At 47.7% G+C, this 11,938-nt stretch overlaps 3 protein-coding genes across 3 annotated transcripts; all 3 read right to left on the reverse strand.

Annotated features, from left to right (window-relative positions):
• Positions 1-45: 45 nt before the first annotated feature.
• On the reverse strand, positions 46-944 carry EV420DRAFT_1544666 (uncharacterized protein). The gene is made up of 7 exons (XM_060473246.1): positions 875-944; positions 662-820; positions 513-608; positions 438-463; positions 292-387; positions 134-228; positions 46-70 (listed from the first exon to the last, which is right to left on the reverse strand). Exons 1-7 carry the CDS (start codon positions 933-935, stop codon positions 55-57), a joined length of 549 nt encoding a protein of 182 aa, XP_060330571.1. The 5' UTR covers positions 936-944; the 3' UTR covers positions 46-54.
• Positions 945-1,431: 487 nt separating this feature from the next.
• EV420DRAFT_1682400 (glucose oxidase) lies at positions 1,432-3,963 on the reverse strand (the record flags this gene model as incomplete). The annotated part of the gene is made up of 11 exons (XM_060479231.1): positions 1,432-1,710; positions 1,760-1,914; positions 1,970-2,091; positions 2,145-2,251; positions 2,349-2,496; positions 2,643-2,754; positions 2,873-2,952; positions 3,005-3,109; positions 3,164-3,388; positions 3,444-3,594; positions 3,641-3,963. 11 exons carry the CDS (start codon positions 3,961-3,963, stop codon positions 1,559-1,561), a joined length of 1,680 nt encoding a protein of 559 aa, XP_060330572.1. The 3' UTR covers positions 1,432-1,558.
• Positions 3,964-5,655: 1,692 nt separating this feature from the next.
• Positions 5,656-7,659, reverse strand: EV420DRAFT_389830 (uncharacterized protein). Its single transcript, XM_060481951.1, has 3 exons — positions 6,816-7,659; positions 6,181-6,761; positions 5,656-6,115 (listed from the first exon to the last, which is right to left on the reverse strand). Exons 1-3 carry the CDS (start codon positions 7,380-7,382, stop codon positions 5,872-5,874), a joined length of 1,392 nt encoding a protein of 463 aa, XP_060330573.1. The 5' UTR covers positions 7,383-7,659; the 3' UTR covers positions 5,656-5,871.
• Between the last annotated feature and the right edge of the window lie 4,279 nt (positions 7,660-11,938).

The raw sequence follows: 11,938 nt of genomic DNA on the forward strand, positions 1-11,938 counted from the left end.
CTGTTCTTGTTTTGTTACTTTGATGTCAATTAGTCAAATAGCTGACTGACTGTTTCATGAATGCTGGACCCTAGAGCGGATTTCGTACTGGGTTAAAGAGGACACCTATTATAGCAACCACGGAAAAACTCACTGGATAAACCACCTTTGGTCGCTAGCAATGCAGTCTCCACCATGCGCATTCTGGGTGGACTGGCAGTTCGGAGCTACCCAGTCAAGGACAGATGCCTATAGCGAAGAAAGAAAGCACTGAGCTAATTGATCACGGCAGACAAAGACTATTCCTCATACCCAGTCAGTACGACAGTACTGCAGAGTACTATTGAATTGATTGACAAAGAAGGATTCGCAGGTGTTATAAGTCATGACGACAATGTTGCCGGTAGTCTGGGAATATATTAGGGATCTATATGATCTAAAATTGAACGCAAACGTACGCCGTTAGCAATGTCGAAAGTGCTCCCTATTCGATTGTAAGCTCGGAGAAATTCCTAAATCAAACAGACACGCACCAGTGTTTTGACTGTCGTAGCGAAGCGCATCAGCAATTACATGACACTCATTAGGATCTGGGCCACCCCCACTGGGAGTGAAGCAGAACGTGTCGCCTGATCGTTTACATCAATCAAAATTCCCACAGAAAATAGGTAAATACTCTTACACTGTGCTCCACAGACATTCGTGACATTCGACGCTTGGCGGGAAAACAAGTCGCCACGCCTAGCGAGAGCCGCCTCGGGGCATGATACAGTCTCGACCTTGACGTTCTTGTCCACGCCAATATAGGTCTCGCTGAGCGTGACCTGCCCTTCGCAGACCTCTACGGGAGGCATCAGTCAACCACACAACGGCAATGTCCATGAAGAACACATACCTGACAACACAGGGCTGATGAGGGCGAAGCCAGAAAGGAGAAAAGCGAGAGAGAAGTGCATGGTGGTGGATGTTATCGAAAGAGAGGGCGAATCCGTTCGATGGGGAGACTTCAGTCAACCTACCGTGGTTTATATAGTTGTATCCAGCGTTCTAGGCAGCCCCAATTCGCGAGATGGTTCCTACTACGGAAAGAAGAGGCCGACGTGGTTGAGATTAAAGCTTGATATTAACTCTGCGCCACTCCACCTATGCCGAACAAGCACATGCATGATGAAGCCTTCTAGCAGCCCTACTCGTGACTTGTTTTAAGAAGCGAGCGCGTGGTGGGGTTGCCTGGCAAATAGTATATCCCAAACACCTGATAGTTTTTCGTGTTCGAGGGTCATGCAAGCCCGACGGCTCCAAGGGACGTCCAAGATGCAATTTCATTGTACAGCCCGCCTCTGGGTAACCATTACTACTGGTATTTTGATTTTCTTTCTTGACGCTAGCGTTTCAGTCTCGTTCGAGAACAAGAATGCTCACAAATCAGTGGTTACTGTATTGATACAATAGTACTTACTAGACAAGTTCGTAGAGTAGTATCAGCTCGAAAAGAACGTCGATGAGAATAAGCCGTCTCCTGTTAGTACGGATAAAAGCAACTGTCCAGGTGGGTATAAGTATAAGGGTATCGAGACACTCAATATGAGGCCTTGATTAAATCAGCCGCCTTTTCAGCAACACCATACAATCCTGCCGCAAGATGAGCGCTGATGTGTAAAGGCACAATCGAAGCGTCAACAACGCGAACGTTAGAGGTATCGTAAACCTTGAGCTGAGAGTCGACAACACCTGCACGAAGATCAAATAATGTAAGTCAAAAAGAAAAATACCAACGCACCGCCAAGACTACGTTTCATCATAGCTAGGGTCCCAATTGGGTGCGACACCGCCGCGAAGCCATTGGTAATCCACGATCTCCAATCGTCTTCGCTGCCGCGGTCGCTGTCGTCGGGAACTGAATTCCCCGGGATAGTTTCACCGGTCGAGAGGTCGCTATATAATTCATCATAAACATCGAAGTCAATTCCGGCCACAAAACACCGCTCACCTGAGTGGAGGACTGGTAAGAATAGTGCGAGACAGCCGGGCGCTGGCGATTTGGACGTCGAGGTCCCAGTCAACGGAGAAATAGTTCACGTTAATGGTCGGCTGAGTGAATGGATCCGTGGTCTATGAAACATATGAGTAAACGGACTCGGGTGCAGTTGGACCGTTTTGCTTACGGAGATTTGGACAGTTCCTCTACTGAATGGGAGTAACTGCCATTGATCGATACCAAGAGGACTTCGCAAGAACGTTAGGGCCAACGGTGCGAACTGAAGTAACCAAGCTCACGCTGGGTAACCACTATCATAAAAAAGCTCAACGATAGGGTGCTGATGTACAATATTAATTAACACGAAGACTTCGTATAAAGTCTAACTCACCGTTCTGGTTGATTATCAGATCAGCTTGGATGCTGTATATCTCCTCTAAAGCATCTGCACTCAGCGCTGAACTTGCTTGGCTGCTAGCCCAGGACGACAAACTAGACTGGATCTTGCTAACAGACGCCTGCCGCTTCATCACCAAATACTTGGTAGATGTTGGGGATAAGCAATGGCATCTGAGGGACCACGGCCTCCGTAGTCAAAATTACCGTCAGCACCTAGGGAGTTCATGGTCTAGGATTAGAAAAATGAGTCTCGTCTAGGCAATATGTGCACGATGATGGTAAGTACCTGCTCCTGGAGATTTTTACCGACAGTTTTGAGATCGATATATGTATCGATTCCAAGAGGATCCCAGGACATCAGAGTCGCCGACTCCAGAAAGTTGAAGTAGCGCAGGAGACTGAAATGGAAACTTAGTATGGCAGAGATCATCGAATAACCAACAAGAGAGCAAACCTGGATAGAACCGCATGCAACAATGATCCTCTCTGTTTGCAGTGGCAGTATATCTCGTGGACCCTCCACTTGTGGGAGCAAATTCGACGCCAGATGCAGTTAAGGGAATGCTACCGGCATTGGCCCAATTGATCTTAGTAACCTATCATGGCGATTACAGGCCGATATGCTCCATATGCATTGTCAAACCGTACCTGGTGTTCAGCAAGGGTGAGCCAGTTGGTTCGCACACCTTCGACAGGGCTAAGGTATGCCTGAACAGATGAGGAACGGTGGTCATCGTCGTGCCAATTGATGGTCTGTGTATATTCTTTAGCAGAAATAATGGGACGGCGTTAAGCTCAACTACTCACGAAAGGTGTGATCGAGACGGCGTTTGCTCCGCCGCCATTGATATCGGGGGAATGGTAGATGCCTGTAAGATTGACGATTGTGTTGACAAAGTCGCCCTGTTGAGGACCGCCATACATCTCGTCGGGGTATGTCACTTGAACAGGACCGTCGTATCCATGGTAATCACCATCAAATTGTGCGCCCTTTGCAGATTGTTGTCCGTTGGGCGCGGAGAAAGCCTCCGACTGGACAGGCAGATTGGTCAAACAATGGCAGGCAGAATGGTCCCAGAGCGCGTACCTTTTTCATGTAATTGAGCATACCTTCCCAGTTCCAGCCCATATCTGACTCGTTTTCTTCCAAGAGTGAAGACCACGCATCAAATTGCGCATCCAAACCGCGTGTATAGTGTCCGCCATTGATCGAAGAACTTCCACCCAAGGTTTTCCCCCTTGTCGAAAGTGAATAATCTGACAGTTTGAATGCAAAAGACCTACCCATGGATGGTCTTGCCCTCGTCTGTCGACCAACTCCAGTCTAGTTCGGTACCAAAGGCCTGAGAGTAAGCATATATATCGTAGACGCGAGAATCGTCACGATTGTCTGCTCCAGCTTCGATAAGAAGAACTGTTACACCAGAGTCTTCGGCTAGTCGCGCAGCTACTGTTGTTCCAGTAAGACCAGCACCAACAACAATATAGTCGAAGGAGTGAGCATTGGCTTGAGAAGCGTCAGTAGTGACTCCAGAGGCGCGTTTGGTTAGAGGAGAGGCGAGAGCATAAGATACCAAACTAAGTAGCGTGAGTGAAACGGAGCGCATAGCGAAAGGAAGCTAGACGCGACGAGCACCCGTAAACGTCAGGGTTATATAGGCGAATGGTCAGCATACTTAAATGTAATTTACTATTACATTTCATCGGGCCAAACAAAATTGTTGTATCAAGGGCAAAGCAGATGACGTTTCAGCATCGAATTAAGTTTCCACGGTATGAAAATATCGCCGTCGTCGAGTAAATGCGTCAAGCAAGCGCAGAATAATAGGCGGTGCAGGTAGCATGGGAAACTTACTTTGCTCTATGAGCAAGCTCTAGAGGATTTGAGAGAACTGAAGGAGAAGCATGAACCAAGCCAACAGTATAATATTGAAGCGGAGCTAACTAGCCGCCCCGGCAATTCAGTCACCAGATCAAAACTTTCAACTCCCGAGGATTTGCCTACTCACCCGAGGTCATTTGCTGTACCTCCCCGCTATGCACGGTCGGGATCATCATCATTCCGGAGAAACTAAGAAAAGGCTGTGTAGAGTTGTGCGGACGGAGTCACGGAGGACGAGAGCCCGTTCCACTTGGTCCACGGTAAGTACGGGAACCGGCGTTATGAACATCATAAACCCGACGCAAAGAGAACACTGAAGTGCTCCGCCTCCGAATCTTGGAACCCTGATACCTATTTATTTTATTCTATCTTTCGGTTGCACCCCTAACCAAGACTTTTCTCTCATCATATCACCTCACATCGCACGTTCCTTGCTTTTCCGGTTCAGGACATGGATACACAATTGTCCACTGGTTGGCAGCAATTTAATAATCCAATTTGCCTAAGTTTTCATTCCTGACGCGTGGATCTAGCTAGACTGTCAGGAATCTAGGGGGATACTTCGAGACCATTGACTTTGGCTAGGCGTCAGCGTCGATCTCGACAACCACCGTTCTGTTCCGTGACCCTGGCCCAGGCCGCCTACTGGCCGCCTGTTCTCAGAGCTTCGCTACCATCGACCGCCATGGGCGATCAGGAAAGATCAGGACCGTCCGTCCTTCACCCTCACCCCTAGGACTGAAGAGGGAAAAAAAACTTCGGTCGATGTGCCTGACATTTCTTTAGAATTCTAAAAATTGTATTAACCAATCAGCTTGGCGGACGTCCGACGCTGCTTTACAGCACCATCCGAATCCCCCCGACCTTCAGTCTCGGTCCCGACAGATATAAATACGAAGAGGGGACATCCTCACGAATCACGGTTGTAGACGTGGCGTTGTCAGGTTGTAACACATTGCCCTCTTGGAAATCCCGAAAAGCACGCTGATTCGACAATTAAATGCACTAAGAAAAATTATCTGGGTTTGGCGCATATCTTTTTCAGGGTCTGAACGACATGTGCTAATGATCGGGAAGAGACAATGGATGGAAGAGATTTGGAAATAGCGGAGTAGAAAATACACCTCTGATTGAGGATCGTTAATTGCAAACGAGCACGAAATCAAGGCAATAGCATTTACTTGTAGGTATCTAGAGTACATCGTAAGCAGGCGTCGTCAGTTTCCCTCCTGATCGGTTCAGGCCAACCGATCAGAGAAATTGCTGAGTGCAAATTTAAATGAGTATGGAAAGGTATGATTTTTCCTTGAAGAAGAAAAGGCGATTTGAAAGGACCACATCATTGTCATTGAACCTAGCATCACAAAATGTGTTGATTGATGCATGCGGTACTGATCTAGCTAGTACTTCGGTAGGACAAGGGTAGGACGCTCTATGGCAATAGCGTTAGTATTCCTATGAAGGTCAAGGTAACAAACGAGAAGTTTCTAGTATCGTTAAAGGAGTGGAAGGCGCGCGTGCAGTGTGCAGAAAGACAGAGAATTAATAGACTATGAAGATAGTACGTGTCTTATTATACGTGAGTAGCTCAAGAAGATAAGTAAGTAAAATAAAGTTCAATCCTAATACTAGACTATACTCCCATTTGCGATGGATACGTCAAACTCATGGGATCATCGTCAGTCATATGATAGGAAGCTTGGTTATAGGCTTGCGATGGCGGTGGAGTCGTGTTACCGAAATGGTAGGTTTGCGTATTCGTCGGTGGAGGCGTAAGATCGTAATGGTAATTAGTAGAATGAGGAGGGGTTGATTGATACGCGTGCGGAGGTGTAGTTCCGATCCTGTTGAACGTAAGGGAAACAGCGGAGGTTGGGCTATACGACGAAAGACGTTCATCAGACGAATGTACGAGGGATAAGTGAGATGTGGTCATACTTACTTTGAATCGGGCGAGTTCCTAGACAAGCCTGCCATGCCGCGCGGGTGGATGAAACTTGTCTGTGGCCGCTCGTCATCTGACAGGGATAACATTGGTCGCACACGAGTGTAATCGCCTATCGGTTGAGAAGAAGAAAACGTTTGAGAGGGCGCGGAAACAGAGCTCAAGGGCATCTCATTTCCATCAGTCGGCATCCCGACTGGGCTGGACATCGTATCCAACTCCAAGTTCGGTGGCCGTGGCCTTGATGAAGGGTTCGTGGTTAGGGATAGAGACGGCCGACGGTTACGTGTGCGGTACGGGGGATTAGAAACGGTGACGGGGAGAAGTTCTGTTGTGATTGTGCTGGTAGACTGCCCAGAGGACTTTTCCGCGGCCGCGTGAGACGTCGACAGTGAACCAGAAGACTCGGGGCGACGTTGTCGGGAGTTTTGATTTTGGGACGATGACGGTGACGCGCCTTCAGATGAAGCGGCTGGCTTCTTGGGCTTGTTAGGACCGCGTACGCGACCCTCTGGGGCGTAGCGGCAGATGAGACCTCTGGTAAGACATCGTTTGCAGGATGGATGCTCGCCACTGCACTATAGAGTTGAAGGTGGGTCAGTGACAAGACAGAAACCATGACATTAAAATACCTTGGCCTTTCGAGTCCGGCACTTTTCGCATGCCTGTGCGGTGCGTAAGCGGGGGTGTTCTGGCGTGCGATAAAAAATTCCAGTCGAGGGATCGAGGGACCCTGCAAATGAAAGACGATTATCGGTATTGGATTGCGTCTGATTCCCATGATGTGAGGGGGGCGTGAGTCGTGGTGGTGGATATGACGATTGTGTAGGGTAAGCACCGGGCTGGGTAGGGTAGTTGGGCACGTTATGAGCGAATGGAGAATAACCACCATCAAGCGTATAATTCTGGGTTGTCAGAGGGGAGTCGTACGAATCGTAACGAGGCGCCCAGCTGTTCGGTTGGGACGAAGACTGATACGCGGATGTCTGGAGAGGCTGAGTCGTATGGAGCGGGCGCTGGGACTGATATTGTGGGTGAGAAAGGTCGCCAGGACGGTCGCCACTATGAGCGCCATTGCCACCAACATGAGCACTCGCCTCGACGTTCGAGTATACCCCAGACAATTCCTCGAATCCTGTGTTCCACGCTTCTAAATGCGAATGACTGAAGTTCATGGCTCGAGGTATCGACGAGTGCATAGGTGAATTTGTAGAAACGTTGAGCAAGGTTCAGTAGAAAGGAACGAGCATGGTAGTCGTATAAATAAACAATAATTTAGTCCAGAGCACTTCATCTAGATGGTCAACAGAAACTTTCCGAGTTCGGGACGGCACATACCAGATCGGGTAATACGAATTTGATTCCTAGATCCGCGAGCCAATCATATTTGTGCCACTGGCCCGGCTCGGCGACAACGATTGGTACCAAGGAATTCAAGCAGTGTTTTCGATGCTAAAAAGTCACGGTCAAATTCTACAGAGAAGAACTGCAGTTGTATTTCACGGTGATCTCCATCATTATTACGAATTTGGGTATTTAATATCCTTCCTATTGTTCTGTCTCCATTGACCGAACAGGGGCGAAGACGACAGAAGACGGTAGTGAAAAGGTTAATCCTCATGAGAGAAGGACAGGACTATCGCATCTGAAACATGAGATTGAGGTATCTAAAGGAACGAAAAAATATAGTCTCACGTATTGCGCGGTTCCAGTTCTCCGTATAGAATTCCAAATACAGTCATCAACTTCAATAGGCCCACGCCCTCAAGCATAAGAACAACGTGGCAAAAAAATGCCCTTGATGCATTGCCATCAGATAGAGAGCATGGTATCAAGCTTCAACCTTTCGGAGGTTGAGCTCCGAATCAAGTTACCGGCCATGCTGATACATGTCCCAGTGAGGTAAATCCAAATTGTTGTAGAATCAGGTACGTACACTGACGATTTCGCGGGAGGCTATTGAGCTAGTTAGTAATAAAGAATTACCCATTCGGAGGCATCCGCGATCACCAATTCGTCTCCGTTGACCATATTAAAAATACCAATAATAATGAGCCACCGAGGTCGAAGAGATACAGCGTTCAAGAGTGCCCGTGCACCCGAGAAAAGAAGATGTGAGTGAAACCTGAAAATTACGCATTCTATTCATAATGCCTAAATTCAATGGAGGCAGTAACTCACGTGTACGCGACTGAACCCACGGATGCTATCATCGCGTTTTCGATTTATACATTGTCGCGATCGGACTGTCTGTCTTTCTGCGGATCGTCAGAGATAAGAGATAAGCCACTGAAACAATCTTGAACTCTGTCTTGCGTTTTTTTTTTTTTGGCGTGGTCCTGAGATAAACTCGTCGAGTTCAAATACGCGGGCCTCTGCTTCACTTCCGAGGATCCTTCATCGCCAAAACAACGCGAAGAGGCCTCGATAAAGTCCGAGGGAACGATTCAGAGTATGCAAATAAGAAATCCTTCACTCGTCTGTGAGCGACTAAGCCAAGTAAGACAAGAAATCGCACGCCACCTCGGTGAGCAGTGATTGATTGATCGACAAACTTTGAATACCGATGGGGGGATATCGAGAACTCCAGTGTGATCCACTTTCGCGTGTATCTGCATTCTTGCCTAGATGAGAATCTCGGCTGAAGAACTCTGAGAGGCAAATCTCACCTAGACTGAGAATAGTATACTAATAGGAGAGATACACGGCGACTAGATAATAAGATGTAAGGAAGAGCATCCAATCCGAAGTACCTATAATCCAACCCAAAGTAAATAATGGAACAAACGAATACAACCCCGAAAGAGTGACGCACCTATCCTTATGGCACCCACATGGTATATAAGGTTTTAGAGTGGTGAGTTCTTCTGGAAACCGGGTTGAAGATGATTCGAGACGAAATTACGTGGTGTAAATATCGAAGGGGACTCCTCTCCAAACATCTGCCCTAGAACCTTTACAAAAGAAATTGATAATTGCAGGCCGGTCACAAAGAAACAGTATATAAAACCTACTTCATAAAGACAACTACGGTACAGGTTAGTATTTGTTTTAAAAATAGACTTGAAGCGATGAAGCGATGAAGAAGATCAACTTCGTCGGGGTCGGGGAATCGGTGCACACGGCTACATCGGGCAACGACACATAGGGCGGCGAATACACAAAGTTCGAGAAAATCGGTCCTTAGAGATGGGAATTCTGGTAATCGTAGCCCCAGAAACTTGAGTATCTGGACCCTCCGTACAATGAATTGCCAAGCCCGCCACCGGTGCGCATTATTGGCAGACCAGCCCGTCTCAGTTCCGGCATCATGATAAATATTCCAGAAGGACGGAACGCTGTCCTGCGGCGGAAGTACCATTTTGGCGGAATTTGTCTTCGAAGAATTTGAAGTTTTATTCCTCCAAATGTTTTGTGCCTTATGAGCCTACCCCGGTCTCTTTACTCGCTGAGAGCTCTAGCTTCTTTAAGGGGGCCCCGCTCTGTGGGGATTTCGGCGGCGCTGCATCGTAACTTCGTTATTTTATTGGTACGCAAGAGAAGAGTGCGTGCTTACCGGGCACATCAGTAACCACAGGTCTATAAATTCGCACTAACGTCAGGGACGAAGGTGCTGAGTCCACAGGAAGGACAGACACGTATTTCTATTACGCACTCTTACAGCGTGGACAAAAGTGCTGCAGTACATGTAAGTGAAGATCATATCTGGAATTGATCTCAAGACAGTTTAGCGTCGAGTCAAATAAATATGGTAGGGGACGGGGACCTCACCTAGCAATCGTTCGTTCATTTGCGGTTTGCTGAAGGACGACAAGGAACGATGCTCCGCCAATTGAAACTCAATCTCCGTTAACCACGAAGTGAAGGATCGATATTCGTTGATTAGCTAACACCGTAAGATCGTGAGCGTTGACAGTGGACTGTGAAGGATTTAATCAGCCTTCCAGTAAAGAATAGGTACAAAGAGAAGCTAACCAAAGAAAACGATGGCAAGCCGGTACTGGGTAATCGGAAAAGGTTTAGTCTTGGAGCCTGAGGGTCGCGTGCTTTCGGTAGCGTCGTACAATCACAAGACCTAGGTGTCTACACAAAGCCGCGGATGGCGTACGACTCTTGCCTGCGGCGAAAGAAGCAGATGACCTTCTGGCAGTGGACCAGGAGACTTTCCTCTGACCTTACGAGCAAAAACCGCTCCATAGGGTCACCTATGTCAGTTTCGGCTGTCAAACGTTTTGCTATCTCGATTGCTGGCCGTATGAAGAAATATGGGAGTTCAAAAAAAGAGACTATCAACTTTTTGGAAGTTGAGGCAATTGCAGATAATGGTCATTGCAACGTACCTAACTGACTCTATGCCAGGTATAGACGTAGTGCGATGGGCGCGTACGTTGGAACGTCAACTATGGCTAGCTTGCATGCAACAGGAATATGAACGCCTGTCAAGGTAGGTACGTAGGCTCATTTGCTGGGCGCAAGCATAATGGATGGCCCGGGGTTCATGAACGTGAGCAGTGTATAGGAGTTAAGTTGGCTTTGCTCCTACATTTTCATCGTTCAGAAGCGCATTACCATTCTGGCCGCCATAAAGGAAGGTTATCCCGCGTCCTGAGGCAAGCTCAACCAGCACTTCGGTGAGCAATGGTTTCAGATCTAGATAACTGCAGTATTAGAATATAGGAAACATCGATTAAATGACATACCCGACTGTTACATCTCAGATGCAAGAGGATCCAGAACCAAGCGAAGTTGGTTGGCGTGAAGTGCGACCCAAAAGGTGAGATCCCTGAATTGGGAGTAAATTCTGAATTACCACGCGTTACAAGAATCAAAGATTGATTTTCCAAGTCTGATGATACCTTGTAATGCTGAGCGCTGAGCGAGCCATTGCTGAAAAAAAAACCGACAACAGACTCGGCACTATCCTCTATATCTAACATGGTCAAATAAGCGTCTGGGTGTTGGATGAGGGATAGGGCTCGCTGCTGAGCGCTGAGCACTGATAAAAAGAAAAGAGGACAAGAAGAATGCTTCAGTCACATAAGTCCCACTTAGTGTTCCGTAAATGATTTTTGAGTGTCGGGAACATGAATACCAAGCTGATACGCAAGGTACGTCCACAGAGCAGGAAGATGCTGAGCTCGAGCAACCACTACCGACCGCCGACCGCAAGCGAACGGCGCCTTTAGACGCGCAAATGGGAGATCGCGGGCACAATTGAAACTCAGTTAAAACTCCGGTCGCTAGCTGCAGCAGCCAGTAAATAAACCGTTCGGTACGAGACGGGTCGGCGTTTGTCGGCGACGGTCGCTTATTATTGTCTAGATATTTCCACCATTACCATTTTCTAGACGAGGATAGACACGGACTATAAGGACAGGCACAAATTTCCACCTGCTCTTTTCGATTCAATGCCACAAGGCCGAATCTTCCACAAATCTCTCTCGAAATGCTCCGAGAGAGACGAGCGTGCCTGAAACTCAGATGATGGCCTTCGCAGGGCGTGCTTGCTGTTCCATGAGCCCATACAAAGATTGCTGGTACGGCCTGGGCAGTCTATCCCCGTATAGGTGGCGGAGGCTTAACTGTACTCTCGTTGAAGTTCTGTTAAATATTAACCCTCGGACTGTATCAGCCCCATCGTGTCCACCCTTGCTTGCAAAGACTGCCTGCGCACTGGGAACGTGTTTTATGCCGGTATGTTCGTTTCCTAATGCGTACTTTGTATTTCGTCGATGGTTGATATCTCCTATCCGCA

The sequence above is a fragment of the Desarmillaria tabescens genome (assembly GCF_030435595.1).
Source record: "Desarmillaria tabescens strain CCBAS 213 chromosome Unknown EV420scaffold_18, whole genome shotgun sequence".
Lineage (NCBI taxonomy): Eukaryota > Fungi > Basidiomycota > Agaricomycetes > Agaricales > Physalacriaceae > Desarmillaria > Desarmillaria tabescens.

Coding starts and splice junctions, on each gene's coding strand:
- EV420DRAFT_1544666 (XM_060473246.1), bottom strand. CDS start 935: ATGCACTTCTCTCTCGCTTTTCTCCTTTCTGGCTTCGCCCTCATCAGC. Junction 388..437: donor CTTTCGACATTGCTAACGGC/GTACGTTTGCGT, acceptor ATATATTCCCAG/ACTACCGGCAACATTGTCGT. Junction 229..291: donor AGTACTGTCGTACTGACTGG/GTATGAGGAATA, acceptor TCTTCGCTATAG/GCATCTGTCCTTGACTGGGT.
- EV420DRAFT_389830 (XM_060481951.1), bottom strand. CDS start 7,382: ATGCACTCGTCGATACCTCGAGCCATGAACTTCAGTCATTCGCATTTA. Junction 6,762..6,815: donor GCCGGACTCGAAAGGCCAAG/GTATTTTAATGT, acceptor TCAACTCTATAG/TGCAGTGGCGAGCATCCATC. Junction 6,116..6,180: donor AGGAACTCGCCCGATTCAAA/GTAAGTATGACC, acceptor TTCGTCGTATAG/CCCAACCTCCGCTGTTTCCC.